Below are 18,012 nucleotides of genomic sequence, written 5' to 3' on the forward strand. Positions count from 1 at the left end.
GAAGAACCACTCTATCTTTGTGAAGTTGAAAGATAGGCTCTTGTATAGTTAATGCCTGAAGTTCACCAACTCTCCTTAGTGAGGTTATCAAAATGAGGAAAGCCACTTTCCATGTTAGGAATTGTAACTGACATTTGTGCATTGGTTAAGGACTATGTTTAAGTTCCACTCTGGTGCAGGGGGAATTCTTGGTGGTCACCCTAATCACTGGTACTTTGAACAGAGATTTTGTGTTGTCTATTTTGCAAGTATGCAGCCACGGCTGCTAGATGTAAACAAATGGATGAGTAAGCTAGTCCGCATTGCTGTAAATGCAACAGATAACAAATGATTTTCTGTAAGGAAGCATCAAGTGGATTGATATTGTTGTTGTTACAATAGACAACAATCGGTTTCCATTTTGCTGCAAAACATGCTCTAGTAGTAGGCTTTCTAGCCTCGTTGAGAATATTCATACAGTCTGGTGGCAAACATTTGGTGAAGACTCTGGGGGCTCTGGTGATGCCAAAAGGAAGTACCTTGATCTGGTAAGGTTTCCCTGCTATAACAAACCCAAGTTATTTGTGATGAGCAGAATGAATTGGAATATGAAAGTAGGCGTCCTTTAGATCTAGAGTAGACTAAGTCGACCTGCTGCAAGAGAGGAAGTACTGGTTGAAGAGTTTCCATGTGAAAGTGCTCTGACAATATGTATTTGTTTAACTCTCTGAGATCTAGAATATATCTCTAGGAGCCATCCTCTTTGGGAATGAGAACGTAAAGGGAATAAACCCCTGACCCTTGGTACTAGAGTGGGACTGGTTCTATAGCCACATTGAGAAATAAAGATTGCACTTCTTGTTGAAGCAAGTGCTGGTGGTCTGGTGATATTTTGTGAGATCGAGGAGGAATGTTTGGAGGTTTGTTGATGAGCTCCAGGCAATAACCATGTTGGTTAATTCCAAGCACCCATTTGTCTGTTATTGATTTCCAAATGGGGAGAAAGTCTTGAAGTCTTCCTCCGACAGGTGTGGAATAGTTGGAGGGTAGTACTGGGAAGTCACTGTTTGCTTGAGGAAGGGGACGTGTGAGGTGTGCTGTTTTTACCTCTACCCCTGGGACTGTTTCCCCTATAGCCTCCTCTGAAAAATCATCTTGTAAAAGAGGATTGGAAATTGTAATTGTAGGAGGAAGTGTTTTGGTCAGTGCATGTGGACTTGGACCCTCCCCTATAAAAAGAGCGCCAAAAGGAACCTCTATTTGAGGGAGATTGAATCGCTCCCATCGGTTTTGCTACGTCTGTGACCTTTTTCATTTTTTCGAGCGCTAGAACGACTTCAGGGCCAAAAAGATGTTTTTTTATCAAAGGGTATAGCCAGGACGGATTGTTGGACTTCAGGTTTGAACACTGATATCAGCAACATGCGTGGCGTCGTAGTAAGATGCTAGTATTTACTTCTCTAGTTGCGGTATCAGCTGCATGAAGAGCGCATCCAATAGAGGCATTAGAAATTAGTTTACCTTCCTGGCCTAAATCTTGGGCATTTACCTTATGCTCCTCTGGGAGAAACTGAAGTAATTGTTCCATTTCGTCCCAGTGGGCTCTATCGTATCTTGCTAATAAGCCCTGTGTATTAGCGATAAGCCATTGGTTAGCTGCTTGCACAGCCACCCGTTTACCAGAAGCATCAATAAGCTTGGATTCTTTATCTGGGGTAGGGGCATCCCCAGATGCTTGAGAGTTAGGCCTCTTTCTAGCATTTGATACCACTAAAGAGTCAAGTTGTAACTGACCCTTGATAAAAATAGGATCTGTGGGGGAACATTTATATTTTTTATCTACTCTAGGAGTAAGGATTCTGGCACGGACAGGATCTTTAAAAATATCGTATATACCTTGAGCACAGGCAGTGTCTGACTGTACTTATGGGATCCTGGAGTGTCAAAGAGAAAATCTTCCTCTAAAGACTCTTAATGTAGCTCCACCCCATGGTATTTTGCTGTTGGTAGGACAAACTGTCATCAGGTGGAGATGGCCAGGCAGGATAAAGATCTGGGATCAGTTGTGTAGTCCGTCCAAGGATCTGGTAATTGTGACCAGTCATCGTCAGTATCCCCTGTGTGAAAATGAGGTAGAGGAGACTAACTCTGTGTATCTGTAATGGATCACACTGTGGTCGAGAGGGAAGAGGAGATGGAAGTGTATGGAAAGGACTAGTGCCTACACTTTTTTTATTTAGACAAATTTTGCATGGGCTATCATCCTCAGAAAGCTTGTGCTTAGATGGTGTTTTAGCATGGATATGCCCTGTGTCAGGGTGAATATACAGCTTTTTCTGGTTTGGATCCAGGTAAGGTGGTACAGTGTCTATGTTTAGATACGATTGTGTTGTAGGCAAGTCTTTGCTTTACGGCACCAAAGCTTTCGGCGTCGAACCGGAATGTCCTTTCGGTGTCGAAGGTTTCAGTTCTGAACCCATCTTGGATTTTGACCTGGAAGATTACGGTCCCGAGCCGAAAGGCTTTTCAGAGAGTTTTGGTGCCGAGCCATGAGACGTAACATTGGAAGCCTCTTCTGGGTGCCGACCTTGGCTTTGAGGCCGAGGTGGTGCAGAAGCCTTAGATTTCTTAGGGATGGTGGGAGGGGGAGAGAAGGTGTCTTTGGTCCTCACATCCCCTTGTCCCTATGGCCAGGGCTTTAAGTGGGCCGGGTCTCAAGGGGTCTGAGCACCAGCAGTTTTTTAAAGGGTGCCTCGAAACGGGTCTCTATCGGGCTCTGTTTTGAGCCCTGGCACAGGCGGTCCGTTTTTTTCCCCCGGAATGCAGTGACAGCAGTTTGCTGTCACTGCATGCCGGAAAAAAGTGCCAGGGCGCAAAACAGCCACACAGAGACCCGTTTCGAGATAGCAGGCACATAGATGTGCGCTGCTCACACTGCTCACTTCTCACAAGTGGAGAAGTTACGGCATGACGTCATGCCAGGTGAGCGTTGTAGGAGAAGGGAAATCCTTTAAAGAGTCATTTTCTTTATGGATTTCCCTTCTCTTTCTGAAACGCAAAAGCAGCAACATTGTGGAAGGGTCACCAGGGCCTTACTTGGAAGCTTTTTCAATATTATATGTAACAAGCCATAGTTGAAGTTTTTTTTATCTTATGCAACTAATAGCCATTGACAAAGCCAATAGTCCTTACTTGTTGTAGGTATGATGTTACTTGTATCACATATCTGGATGCAATGACAGAAACAGCAAAATACAAGTAGGCAGCTCACTATGCTAAACACAGATTTTTAGCGTAAGTGTTTTAAAGCCACGCCCCTTTGAGAGACCCCCTAGTTTTTCCATCCCACTTAAATCCCTGCCTATGGCACATCATCGTCCTCAAGGTCGATCTGCAAGTCTAATCCCGAGTCAGACGCAGCTGAAGCCATCTCCTCCTCTGCCGCGGATACCTCTTCTTGTTCGGAATCTTCGCAGAAGAGGTCCAGTGTGACATCCAACCGCTACATCTCTCGACGTCGAGCCAGACGATCATGGAGAGTTCTTTGACCTGAAGGATTGGCACGCGTCGCAATCTTGCTCTTTGTGCTCGGGGAACAAGCACAAATTACACAGGGTGAGAGTCCGTCCGCGGATATTTCACATGGCAAAGGGGACAGAATTTAAATGGAGTCCGTTCCATCGATGAGCCGAACGGACACGGATGGGCCAAATGGCCACCTGCAGATCTTCCTGTCGAAGTTTCTTGAAATTCGAATTGAACCGCAGAAAGAGAAAACGCGTTTGAAAACAATAGCGTTATGGTAGAGAGTACGCACAGAGGGGGAACCAGAGGATCGATTCCAAGGCAAAGAACAGCAATACCGCTCTGAACCGAATGGTGGGAAAAACCAATCTAACAGTGGAGTCGATGCCCATGCGCACTATCACTAAAAGGAGCCGTCACCTACCTCTTGACTATAAGGAAAATGCTACTTACCAGTATGCATCTGTTCTTGGCATGTAGAGCTGCAGAGTCGTACACTTTGCCTTAGATCGCCACCTGGTGTTGGGCTCGGATGATTGCAGGTTGTTGTCTTCTTGGAAGAAGTCTCTGTAGTCACGAGATAGGGGACTCCTCCCTTGGACAATACTGCGCATGGGCATCGGCTCCATCGTTAGGTTGTTTTTCGCCATGATGGGAAATGATGGAGTTAGTAGAAGTAAAGAGAAAAGGATATCCATGCGTGTGCATCTAAGTAAGATGAAAACTGGAACGGATACAAGTCCCGGGGAGGCGAGAGGTCGTGTACGACTCTGCAGCTCTACATGCCAAGAACAGATGCATACTGGTAAGTAGCATTTTCCGTTCGAGGCATATGAGCTGCAGATCGTACACTTTGCATCGATTGTGCAGCAGTGTCTCCCCTAGCGGTGGTCGCTTGTATCCGTTGCAGTAGTTTGAAAGTGTTCTAAGGACAGCTTGGTATTGGATGGCTTTAGGTGCGGAGATGTAGATGCGAAGGCAACCAGGAGAAATACGTAAGCAAATAAATAAGATGAGGAGATACGAAAGATACCCGAATATGAGGGGAACCAGAAAGGAGTCCGCATTGTAAAATAGAATAAGTGCTTCACTGAGGGATTATCAGGTTGACTTCGATTGTGCATTCATTCGATTATACAAGAGGACTATAAGGAGTACGTACAGAGTGTGATATAGATTTCACAAACCTGAATTTTGGGTCGCCTTCTGAATATCCTAATCAGGATAGGATTTTTGTGCAGTATACAGGTCGGACGAAATAAAAGTCGTGTAAGCCCTGATGACGTTCCTGCTCGGGACGAAACTAGTTTGCGAGTGGAGTGCGCTCTAGGAGGAATTGTTAGTGTACGTTTAGCTTTTTGATAGCAGACTTGTATACACTTTACAATCCACCTTGCAATCCCACTTTTAGAGATGGGGTTGCCTTTATGTGGAGGAGAGAAAGATACAAACAACTGTTTTGTCTGTCTAAAGGATTTAGTCCTATCTATATAGTATAAAAGAGCTCTTTTAACCCTATCGCTGCTGCCGTCGGCCGTTGGACGTCACGCGAGCTACCTCCCTGGTGCTGTGCACGTCCAACGGCCGACGCGGAAGCTCCCGTTTCTTAGAACGTTCAGCACTGGCGCCGAACGTTCGAAGCAGCAAACGGGTTAACATCTAATGTGTGTAAAGCCCTTTCTGCTACAGAGTCTGGGTTTTGGAAAAACACAGGTAACTCTACAGATTGGTTTAGGTGAAAAGGAGTGATATCCTTTGGGAGAAATTTTGGATTAGACCCAAGAACCACATTATTAGGATGTATTTGAAAAAAATGGTTGTTGTATAGTGAACGCTTGTATTTAACTTACTCTTCTGAGAGAGGTAATGGCAATAAGGAAAGCTGTTTTCCATGTTAGGAATTGCAGTTCACATTTATGTAGAGGTTCGAAAGGGGGTCCCATGAGTCTTGTAAGGACAATTTTCAGGTTCCATACAGGAGAAGGTGGTAACCTGGGTGGGATTATTCTTTTTAATCCTTCCATGAATGCTTTGATTGCAGGTACTCTGAAAAGAGATCGATGCTGCCTGTTTTGTAAATAGGCTGCAATTGCTGCAGGATGTAGGTGTATGGAAGAATAAGCCAAATTAGACCTTTGTAGATGTAAAAGGTAACAAATGATATTTTGGATGGAAGCATCCAGTGGATCAATGTCATTATTTTCGCAATAGATTGCAAATCTTTTCCATTTAGCGGCATAACATGCTCTGGTAGTGGGTTTCCTAGCCTCTTTGATGATATTCATACAGTCTGGCGGTAGGTTTAGATAACCAAACTCTAAAAACTTCAGGAGCCAGATCACCAAATTCAGTTGGTTTGGGTCTGGGTGTCTGATTTCTCCATGGTTCTGTGTTAACAGTGATGGTGTGAGATGTAACTTTTGATGTGGAACCAGAGAGAGATCTAGTAGTGTGGTGAACCACGGCTGGCGTGCCCATGTGGGAGCTACTAGTATCAGTTTGAGAGACTGTTGTCTGAGCTTGCGCACTACTAGTGGAATTAGTAGGAGAGGCGGAAAAGCGTATGCAAATCTGCCGGACCAATTCATCCATATCGCATTGCCTTCGAACAGTGGGTGTGGAAACCTGGCGGCAAAGGTTGGGCATTTTGCATTGTCGTGGGTGGCAAACAGACCTATGTGTGGATGCCCCCACATTTGAAAAAATGGCTGAAGAACTTGTGGATGTAGTTCCCATTCGTGAATCTGTTGTGACTGCCGACTTAACAGATCTGCTATCTGATTGTGAACTCCTGGAAGATGTTCTGCTAGCAGATGTATGTTTTGAGGAATGGCCCATCTCCAAATGTTCTGTGCGAGCTGGGACAGTTGCAGAGAATGTGTCCCCCCCTGTTTTTGTATATAGTACATGGCTGTCATATTGTCCATCCGGATTAAGACAGCGTTGGCTCGTACTTGAAGTTGGAACGACTTGAGTGCTAAGAATATTGCTAGCAGCTCTAGATGGTTGATATGGAACAGTTTTTGTTGGTTTTTCCATTGACCCCGAGTCGTATGATGTAAGAGATGGGCTCCCCATCCTGTGAGGGATGCGTCTGTAGTGAGCACTACTTGTGGAACAGGCTCGAGGAACGGCCGCCCTTTTGTTAAGTTTTTGGTGTTCCACCACTGCAGAGAGCGATGTGTGTGGCTGTCCACCAACACCAGGTCTGTTAGTTGACCTTGAGCCTGGTTCCATTGTTGTGCTAGGCATTCCTGTAATGGTCGCATTTGCAATCTTGCGTGTGGTACTATGAAGATGCAAGATGCCATCCTGCCTATAGTCTCATGAACACTCTGGTTTGGAGAGAGTGTTGTTGGTGAAAAGTGGGAACTAAGGCTTGAATGCTTTGTATCCTAGCTGGACTGGGATACGCTAGGGCTGTTGAAGTGTCTATTGTAGCTCCTAGATACTGATGTACATGCGAAGGTTGCAGGTGCGACTTGGTGTCGTTTATTGTGAACCCCAAGTTGTGCAATGTTTGAATTGTCTGATGTGTGTGTTGGACACATTGGTTGAATGATTTGGCTTTTATGAGCCAATCGTCCAGATAAGGGAAGACATGAATCTGCTGTCTTCTGAGATGTGCCGCTACTACTGCTAAGCACTTTGTGAACACCCGAGGTGCTGTTGTGACTCCAAAGGGAAACACTTTGAACTGATAGTGCTGTCCTTGTATTACAAACCTTAGATTGACCTTAGCTGACGGCGGCCGCCGCTGGGAGGTAGGATCGCGTCTTGCGCTACCCCGGCTTGCTGAGACTCTCGCCGCAGCTACTGGCATAATTTCCTCTACCCTTATTTCGGTGGAGACCACCACCGAGGGAATCCTCCCAGCGCCTGCCTGACTCTAAGATGGCGGCCGGAGGCGACTGCTGATGGCGATCGCCGCTTCCACTGGCTCGCCCCAACTTTTCCCCGTTCCTCCTGCTAATCCTGTGGCCCTATCTTGGTCTGGTGGCCTGCCTCCCGACCTGTTGACAGCTTGGGGCCACTGCCAGTGCTGTACTATCCGGACGTTTATTCGTATGAATTCCAGTTTCCTGCTATTTCCACGCATAAGAACTATGATGGAAAAAATCTGTGTTGGGGGAATTTATGGCCTTGAGGAACTATCACCAAGCGCGGAGAGAAACTTGGAGACAGAGAGCTCACTTGGTTGCTGCTGGGATTGAGACTTCCGTCATGACTTCAAACAAAGTAGTTGTAAAGGGACAGCTGAAATTCCAGGAGCCTAGTCCCGACAGTTCGACGATTTCGAAGGGCTGGAAGAGGTCCCCCGCTACACGGCGGAGGAGGGCACTGGTCATTCCAGGAGCCTAGTCCCGACAGCGCGACGACTTCGGAGGGCTGGAAGTGGTCCCCCGCTACACGGCGGAGGAGGGCACTGGACATCGAATGCTGTCTTATTTTAAGCGCTTTGATAACCTTATCGGTTCAAGTTACTGAAATGTGCAACGTTACTGATTCTATGTAACTGCGGTGATAACATGTATTGATTGAGACTTCCGTCATGACTTCAAACAAAGTAGTTGTAAAGGGACAGCTGAAATTCCAGGAGCCTAGTCCCGACAGTTCGACGATTTCGAAGGGCTGGAAGAGGTCCCCCGCTACACGGCGGAGGAGGGCACTGGACATTCCAGGAGCCTAGTCCCGACAGCGCGACGACTTCGGAGGGCTGGAAGTGGTCCCCCGCTACACGGCGGAGGAGGGCACTGGACATCGAATGCTGTCTTATTTTAAGCGCTTTGATAACCTAATCGGCTCAAGTTACTGAATTGTGCAACGTAACTGATTCTATGTAAACTGCTGTGATAACATGTAACGAAACTGGTACTATGTAAAGCGCTCTGATAACCTAATCGGTTCAAGTTCGCGCTATAGAAAACTCTAAAAATAAATAAATAGATACTTCCTGTGGGCAGGATGTATAGGAATGTGAAAGTAGGCGTCCTTTAGGTCTAATGTTGAAAGGAAATCGCCTTGCTGCAGTAGTGGGAGCACTTGTTGCAGAGTGATCATATGAAAATGATCTGACTGAATGTACTGGTTGAGGGGCCTGAGGTCGAGAATTGGTCTGTGTCCCGTCCTTCTTGGGAATTAGAAAGTACAGCGAATAAACCCCTGTTCCTTGTTCTTCTAAAGGAACTAGTTGAATAGCATCTTTTTGTAGAAGTGATAGAACGTCTTGTTGAAGCAGAGTCAGATGGTCTGTGGACATTGGACGCTGCCTGGTAGGTATGTGCGGAGGGGTTGCTGTAAGTTCTAGGCAGTAGCCATGTTGGATAATCTGTCTTACCCACTTGTCTGTTGTAATGGAGTGCCAGACAGGCAGGAACTGTGTTAATCAGTCCCCTGCAGGAGTGGAATGCTGTTGGGGGAGCAGAGGGAAGTCACTGTTTTGTTGCGGAAGAGGATCGGTTGCTGTTGTTACCGCGACCTCTTACTTTGCTATTGTTGCCTCTGTATCCTCCTCTAAAATATCCCTTGTTGGAGGATGTTTGTGTGTGTGTGTGACTTGAAAGATTGGAGCCTCCTCTATAGAAGGAGCGACGAAAGGAACCTCTAGCTTGTGTGGACTGTAAAGCCCCCATAGACTTGGTGGTGTCCGTGTCTTTTTTCATCTTTTCAAGTGTGGTGTCTACTTCTGGGCCAAATAATTAGTTCTAATTAAATGGTTGGTTCAAAATAGTGGTTTGCACTTTTTGTTTGAACCCTGAAATGCGTAACCACGCATGTATCCGGAGTATGACACTGGTATTTACAGCTCTAGATGCTGTGTCTGCGACATCTAGTGCACATTTTATAGAGGCATTGGATATTAGTTTGCCTTCCTGTATAAGGTCCGTTGCCTGATCTTTATACTGGTCTGGCAGGTGCTCAAGTAGTTTCTCTAATTGATCATAATGAGCCCTGTCGTAACGAGAGAGGAGGGCTTGTGTATTTGCTATATGCCATATATTTGTAGCTTGTGCAGCTATTCTTTTACCCGACGCATCAATAACTTTGGATTCCATGTCAGGTGGGGGCGCTTCACCAGAAGTTTGAGACTTTGCCCTTTTCCTAGCATTGGACACAACTAATGAATCTAGTGGTAGGTGTCCTTAAATGTAGACTGGATCTGTGGGTGCAGGCCTATATTTCTTCTCAATTCTGGGATTTAATTTTCTAGTGCGTAAAGGATCTTTAAAGATTTCTGGAGCATGCTTAATGACCCCCTTAATCATAGGCAGAATTTGAGCAGATCTTTGTGAATTTTCAAATATGTCTAGGAGAAAATCTTCAATGTCATCAGAATGCATTGGCACTCCATGGTAAACAGCAGCTCTGTTTAAGAGATGACTAAACCCAATATCTTCTGGAGGAGAAGGTTTGGTTGGGTATGACTGTGGATCAGGAATGTCGGGCACATTTTGTGGGTTTGTAAAATCCCATGGTACATTTTTGGGGTTAGAAAATCCCATATACCGTCATCTACAGGGTATGAATCAGGTTCTCCTATATCCTCCCCTCCACCTGTATCGTATTCATCATCAGTATGCTGAGGTGAATGTAATGATACTGGAGAATGTACAGGAGAGATTTGAGGTGAAATGTGAGGAAGAACAGGAGAGGAAGGAGGTATAGGAGAGGGAGGGTGCATAGGAGACGTAGCACAGTCCTTTTTCTTGGCAGGTACTCTGGTGTGGGTGGAGTATCTGCTGGTCTCTTTTTAGGAGGTATAGCACCTACATGACATGTCTTTGGGTTTATGTAGATCTTCTTTTGTCGAGGATCTGGTGTAAAAAGTTCTTCCTCATCTACAACCTTCTTAGGCGTCGATTTTTTCGGCTCCGGCAGAGGTTGCCTTGTATCTTTGGCCTTGGGAGGTGGTAAAACGTCCTGTGGCAAAGTTTTCGGTGCCGAAGGTGTTGTTTTCGGCTTGGTAGGCGTGGTCGAGGGTTTATGAGCCTCGGAATCAGGCCTCATGGGTTTCGGCACTGAAGAGGGTGTTTTTGGTGCAGAAGCTGGTCTCGTCGGCTCCGAGGCGATCAGACGCTGGCTTTGCATCTTTATGTTTAGAAGTGGACGGCTTCGGAGCCGGGACTTCTTTCGGTTTCGGCACAGTTTTAGGTTTCGGTGCTGGTATGTCTTTAGACTTCGGTGCCGAAGGGTCTTTTGGCTTCAGTGTCGAAGGATCTTTGGGTTTTGGTGCCGAAGGAATAGGTGGAATTGGCACATGCGGCTTGCTCGGTGTCGAAGCACCGGAAGGCTTAGTTAGGTTCTTCGGAGCCGGGCCGGAAGGCGGAGCTTTTGAAGCAGGTATTCGGTCTCGACTGGGCCCTTTGGGCGGAGTGCTGACCTTTGCCTTCGGTTGGGCAGTGTATGTGGTGCAGGGACAGTAGTACTCACGCGCTGACCCGATGGAATGGAGTCATCCGAGTCGTCTGCCTCTGATACGATCTGGAGATCAGGCGAATCTTCTTCGGGAACGAGTGGAACTTCGTCGTCGAAGATATCTTCTGGTTCTGGGACTGATCTCCTCATTTCGTGTCGACGGGCCCTCCGATCCCGGATAGCTTTCTTTGATCGGAATGAGGCACAAGCTGTGCAGGTCGACTCGACGTGTTCCGGTGCTAGACAGAGGTTGCAAACCTCGTGGTGATCGCTATGTGGGACCTTTGCTCAACATTTCGGGCATCTTTTGAACGGAGTTCTGTCCATGAGGTGTACGCCGCACGGCGTCGATAGGCCCAACGGCCCGCGTCGATGACCGGAATGAAGCGGATGACGTCGAAAGTTATTGTACTCAATGTCGAAAGTAGTTTAGGAAGTTTTTGCGCTTCGGGAAGTTTTTGCGCTTCGAAGTTGCTGAAAAGTGTTTTTCTAGCCGGAGCGGAGAAACTTTCATCCGAACCCAGTGGCGGAAAAAAACAATCTAACGATAGAGCCGATGCCCATGCGCAGTATTGTCCAAGGGAGGAGTCATCTATCTCGTGATTACAAAGACTTCTTCCAAGAAGATAACAACCTGCAATCATCCGAGCCCAACACCAGGTGGCGATCTAATGCAAAGTGTACGAGCCCAACACCGGGTGGCGATCTAATGCAAAGTGTACGATCTGCAGCTCATATGCCTCAAACAGACTTCTTTGAACAAAAACAATTTGCAAACATCCGGACCCAACACTAGATGGCAGGAGTATGCAAAGCATGTGATCTACAGCGCACATGCCTCGAACATGCAGGTTTGCACATTTTTGGAAACATCAATGCCAATCCCATGATGGAGAAACTAGAGAAGTCAAAAAGAATGATGAGAGGACAGACTACACAGGAAGCTGAAGGAAACCGCTTACATACCAAATATAAAAGTCCCTTGTTGGTTCATCTTGAACCTCCAGAAAGACTGGCCTGTAACAGTTTACGGTTTAATCACCAGATAAATGCAGGCGACCATATCCATTGGTCACAACATCCCAGCACAATAAGCACAGTGATATTTATTGGCTTGGGACAAGGGTGTTATCATTGACATTTGTCTTTATGACATGAGCGGTCTAGGATGTGATGGGTTTATAGCCTTGTTTCCTACAATCTGAAGCACGTTTAGGCATACAATGAGGTTATGGGAAAACATTTTTTTCGAAGACATTAGCAAATATTGGTTATAGTTTCTAGGCATTATTTTAGTGGCAAGAAATATTAGGCAGTTGACCGTGAAAGTGAGGTTACCTGCTTCAGAGGTTATGATTAACTTGTGCAGAGTCAAGAAATACACCCCCTGAAATTTGGGACTTGATTAACAAAGAAACGTCCCTAAAACAGAAGGCTGCTAGTTAGAAGCTCAGCAGAACACAAGACCACACACATCGTTACCTTCTCACTGTTCCGCTCTCCTGAAGTCTGTAAGGCCGCTGGGGAAGAAGGTCGAGTGTCCTGAGGACTCGACGGAATGCTGGTGGTCATACTGGAGTTGTAGCAATTAAGGCCATTCTCCCTAACATTTTCACTTCTGGAAATATAGGGGGGGAAAATGAAAATAAAAAACGTACTTTTCAATCTGGCTTGGTAAATTGCCAACTTCCAATCCCAATTTGGATGTCTACTAGCATAATACTGAGCACTACCTACTGGCATCAGGACACAGGGTGTCAATCAGGTAGGAGAGAAAGGGAGAGAGATAACATGCTTCATGTACCAGAAAGACTTGAATATTCTGTAAAGCATCATGCACCTCATTTTTATGTTCAAAAAGACCGTGTACTTCTTTAAGTACCAACCTACCACTGCAGTCCTTCAAGCACAATGGTAAGTGGAACATGGGAAAAAACAAAACAGCATCTAGAGCATAGCACATCTATTAATTGCAAGAACTCAATATTTCTAAGCTCCCTTCACTTGCAAAAAGCTCCATGGCATCCAGCATTGGCTTCACTCACTATGACACCCTCGATTTCTTTCTAGCACCATGACGCACTTGACCTCCCTCGAGGATCAAAGTAACCTGTCAACAGTTAGGCGTATAAAGTAGCACTGGACTCAAGCAAAGTTGCATTCTGCGCCATTTTGAAACAAAACAGCACCTCTAATTTACTTGTCAAACAAGAAGAGCAACAATATAGATATCACTGCCAAACCCTAATATACTTGGAGTCAACTTAAATCGACAAGGATTGTGGGCCTTCAAGTGCAGTGATACACCCAGTCATTAAGTACTATAGAAAATAGTAGCACTAACATTAAGAAGCTTAGTGCTCCGAAGTTACTGCAAGTGGCCAAGCAGTGCTCTACAAAATACTTAAATAAACTTAATTTCAGATCATAATTGAGGTATCAAATTTCATGCAATATGTGTTGTGGTCATAACGGACCAGTAACAATTTATTCTAATAGACCATAAACAACAGATTGCCCAAAACACAACAGATAATCATAAATATCAGACAGTCTACAATCACTCAGGCATGGTAAGGTCGTTGCTCACCTCTGCTCATGTGCCGCTACTCTCCCGTTGATGGCGTGGTCCTGATTTAGATGTCTGCGCAAGGCGATCTTGGCTGGGGAAAATCTGGTGTAGTCAGGAATAGGCCAGTTGGAGACTCTGTCTGCTCTCTGCCTCCCGTTATGAGTAGGGGTCCCAGGAACAATCTCTTGGTCCAAGTGGGATGACATGTACTGGGGTGTGCTCTGCTTGGAGGATGACCGACTGTGGGAGCCGTTGATCTCATGAGGGCTGGAGTGGCCATTCATTGAAAGTTCAGGACTTAAGCCATTCATGTGAGGCAGCGCAAACTTTGAGCACTCAAAATCGAGCTGGTAGCGGCCATTTTCTGCATCATTCAAAAGGCTTTTGCGGCGAAGGTGCACAGGCAACATATCGTCAGAAGTGGTGTACGACTTCAACTGAAGAAGCTCCTGCTGCCTTTGGCTCTTCTCTAGCTCCACAATGCTTATCTTAAAGAGTAAAGAATATTTGAGACAGAGGAAAATGCCAGTGTAAGCATCACATCAGGATTCCATTTACTCCTTCCATTTTCTGGCAGTTTCATTAAATTTCTCTCAACTGGCCGTCACCATAATCTTGTAACCGTTACAGATGCAGCACTCTGCCCACGGCGCGTCGACCTTCCTATGTATACTTTTATTCCCCACCCCCAGGCCTTGATGGTGCACATTTTTCTTACCGTTTTCCTTATATCTCTCACTCTTAAGTACCCTGTACAAAATATACTTCTATAGGCACACTTCTGGTCCACCCGTCCAAAACCCTCCTGACCAATTCACTGTACCCCATTCTTCACTCACCGCATCAAACATCTTTCTCTGTGCTGTTCTTTTCTTGTTCTCTTATCTGTGTTACCCAAATCTTACAGATTTAAAAAAGAAATATATCTTTCCCAAATAAATGCAGGCAAACCAGATTAAGTCTTTAATAAAAAAGAAAGAAAGAGTAATGGAAAAGGCAACCTCATGAGGAAAGTGTGAAGCTTGGGACCATGTAGGGTTTGTGAGGAATAAACTGGCAAATATATTGGAAATGAATCCTGAAATGCAGTCCAGATATGCATCTACGTTGCCTTTCAACATAAACATACTTCAAATTCCTAATTAGTTTTCACTGACCTACTACGTTTAAGCCCACCAGCACAGAGAGAGAGAGAGAGTGTGTGTGTGTGTGTGTGTGTGTGTGTGTGTGTGTGTGTGTGTGTGTGTGTGTGTGTGTGTGTGTGTGTGTGTGTGTGTGTGTGTGTGTGTGTGTGTGTGTGTGTGTGTGTGTGTGTGTGTGTGTGTGTGTGTGTGTGTGTGTGTGTGTGTGTGTGTGTGTGTGTGTGTGTGTGTGTGTGTGTGTGTGTGTGTGTGTGTGTGTGTGTGTGTGTGTGTGTGTGTGTGTGTGTGTGTGTGTGTGTGTGTGTGTGTGTGTGTGTGTGTGTGTGTGTGTGTGTGTGTGTGTGTGTGTGTGTGTGTGTGTGTGTGTGTGTGTGTGTGTGTGTGTGTGTGTGTGTGTGTGTGTGTGTGTGTGTGTGTGTGTGTGTGTGTGTGTGTGTGTGTGTGTGTGTGTGTGTGTGTGTGTGTGTGTGTGTGTGTGTGTGTGTGTGTGTGTGTGTGTGTGTGTGTGTGTGTGTGTGTGTGTGTGTGTGTGTGTGTGTGTGTGTGTGTGTGTGTGTGTGTGTGTGTGTGTGTGTGTGTGTGTGTGTGTGTGTGTGTGTGTGTGTGTGTGTGTGTGTGTGTGTGTGTGTGTGTGTGTGTGTGTGTGTGTGTGTGTGTGTGTGTGTGTGTGTGTGTGTGTGTGTGTGTGTGTGTGTGTGTGTGTGTGTGTGTGTGTGTGTGTGTGTGTGTGTGTGTGTGTGTGTGTGTGTGTGTGTGTGTGTGTGTGTGTGTGTGTGTGTGTGTGTGTGTGTGTGTGTGTGTGTGTGTGTGTGTGTGTGTGTGTGTGTGTGTGTGTGTGTGTGTGTGTGTGTGTGTGTGTGTGTGTGTGTGTGTGTGTGTGTGTGTGTGTGTGTGTGTGTGTGTGTGTGTGTGTGTGTGTGTGTGTGTGTGTGTGTGTGTGTGTGTGTGTGTGTGTGTGTGTGTGTGTGTGTGTGTGTGTGTGTGTGTGTGTGTGTGTGTGTGTGTGTGTGTGTGTGTGTGTGTGTGTGTGTGTGTGTGTGTGTGTGTGTGTGTGTGTGTGTACCAGCGCGCTCTTATCTTGTCAATCCAAATCCAACAGCAATCTAGTTCTTGAAATTTAAATCAGTTTTGAGTAAAATTCCTGTCCCAGACAAACCCTATAATAATACCACTCCAAACCCTCTCCCAGACAGATACAATATTTTTTGTTCATGAGATCCTTACCCAAAATAAATGCTCTTTCACCCACATAAAAACAGCCACTCAACCATATGAATGTTTACAATCTCTAGAGAATATTATAGAACTGAGTATTTCAATTTGCCTTTGGATTGGTAGGGTTCAGAAAAAGAGCTTTTCTACCCTTTCCGAATTCACTTAAAGACATCAAAAATTAATAGGAAAAGGTCTTGATCTAAACCTCTAATAATCAATGCCCAACGCAACCAGATCTGACCATAGCATGTGTAAAAACCTTCATGTATTCTTTAATGCATTAGGTCTGATATGTACCTCCTTCTCCATTATCACAACAAAACACACTGTATTCTTAGATAACATTCTTTCTTTTATGCACAGCCCTTCTATTAGAAAGGTCATTTATTCTTGTATGTTAATACAAAAAACCCATTAAAGTCAAACCAAACAAATCTGTACACTTCTAATCCTTTCTCTCAGTTCCCACACACAGAGTACTAGACAGGATTACTACAGAGCCGCTGAACAAGTTACTTACCTTCTGTAACACTTTCTGGTGGGTATCCAACAGAAGAGTCCTCACTTTTTGAATTTCCTCAGATGCCAGAACAGATAGAGAAACCTTAAAATGAATGCTCCCATTTTTGGTGTGGGGTACCCCGTCAGAAGGGATGGGTCAACGTGAGCATGCCTATGGTGCCTAGCAATGGAATAACTTACCCAGAAAAACCTAAGAGCTATTAAGGCTTCATTGTACAATAACAAAGGCATTGAAGTTAAAGTGCCAAGTTGCAAAATTTCAGTAAGTAGATCTGCCTTACTTTCCACAGTTGGCACATGCAGTTAAAGTCAAGGGGCAACATATTATTAGCCTCCTACTCACCATCCTGGTTATGAGAAACAATCTAAAATTCTTGCATGGCATCTGAATCAAACATGGCATGAGATGTGTTGAGGCAGCCACTGTTGAAATGTCCTCACACCATGGGCTATGGACTAGTCCTTTCATAATGACACACTAGCCAAGATCTAACAGAACTCTGCTCTGGATCAAAGACTCAAATCTAGTTTTGATCTGGAACTGGCCTCTCTGGAGACAGTGCCTAACTTGCCAGAATGGACCTTCGGCAAAGGAGTTAAGGTGTGGGAGATCTTTCCAGGCTAGACTTCTTTTGCTTGCATAGCGACTACGAGCACTACTGGCCTGGTTTGTGAAGCTCAGCAACATACAACTTAATTTCCCACACACTGTTGGGGTTTAGGTGCATCAGGAAACATGTGAAATAGGACTGAATCAAACTTGTATCAGACACACCAGAGGCACATGTCACGCAGGTCTATAACAGACATCTACAGCTGTGGCACGGCCGGAAGACTGACAAATCCCTAGCACACTGACACGAAAAACAGTTTGGAAGATCAAGAAGACCCAATAAAATTTCAGGGAGGAGAGCGCCAGATCGGTTTGAATGGTGCAGAAAAGAAAGGAATAACTTAATCATGTAGAGGTGATGACTTTATAGGATTCCGCTTCCTCACTCTGGAAGCGGAAAGAGGTCGCCGTTGAATCCAATGACAGCAACTAATGGCACACAGGAGCAAATGATTAAAAACAATTCTGCTCCAGACTGGCACCTGGAGGAAGGGAGAAGTTGAGTTATCTGTGATTAAAAGTATCTAACAGAAGAAGTACATACATAGACAAGAGGCCAGCCAGTGCCACTTTGGGCTAGCTCCGCATATAGTAGAAACACGTGGAGATTTATCGAAAGCAGGCAGTTTTGGTCCTACTATATCTTGTCGCTGCAAACCATATTGCATTACCAGGCACTGCTGGGAAGCTTTTCGATATAGTGTGCAAAGAGGTTCACCACCATCTTAAATTCTTACTAATGTTCTATCCCTTCAAGTAATAATGTGTGTGATTTAAAGCTCATCCCCACACTCTGCTGCTTTCAAGTACCGTAAATAAAAGATCTTACTATAATCCAATGAAGAGATACTCACTTTCCCGATCAGAGGCGAACAGAAGGCCAAGTCAGTTGTGATGGGATTCAAACTAGTGAGCTGCTGATCATCAACTCACTGCAACATCCTGCTGGCTCAGACTCTGTAACTTCTTTACTGCCTTTGACTCCTGCAGCCTTTTATTCTTAGTTCACCTCAACCTTTATTCCCTCA

The 18,012-nt window shown here is 45.3% G+C and overlaps 1 protein-coding gene across 2 annotated transcripts in view; it reads right to left on the reverse strand.

The window, feature by feature from the left end:
* DOT1L (DOT1 like histone lysine methyltransferase) overlaps nucleotides 1-18,012 on the reverse strand; it is a 235,074-nt gene that overhangs the window by 52,534 nt on the left and 164,528 nt on the right. For both annotated transcript variants that reach the window (XM_078671100.1, XM_078671099.1), the window contains exons 20-21: nucleotides 13,511-13,980; nucleotides 12,403-12,538 (exon numbers count right to left, since the gene is read on the reverse strand). In XM_078671100.1, the coding sequence (XP_078527226.1) occupies nucleotides 12,403-12,538; nucleotides 13,511-13,980 (606 nt within the window). The remainder of the gene's footprint in view (nucleotides 1-12,402; nucleotides 12,539-13,510; nucleotides 13,981-18,012) is intronic.

This window comes from Lissotriton helveticus, chromosome 12 (genome assembly GCF_964261635.1).
Source record: "Lissotriton helveticus chromosome 12, aLisHel1.1, whole genome shotgun sequence".
In the NCBI taxonomy this organism is placed as follows: Eukaryota; Metazoa; Chordata; class Amphibia; order Caudata; family Salamandridae; genus Lissotriton; species Lissotriton helveticus.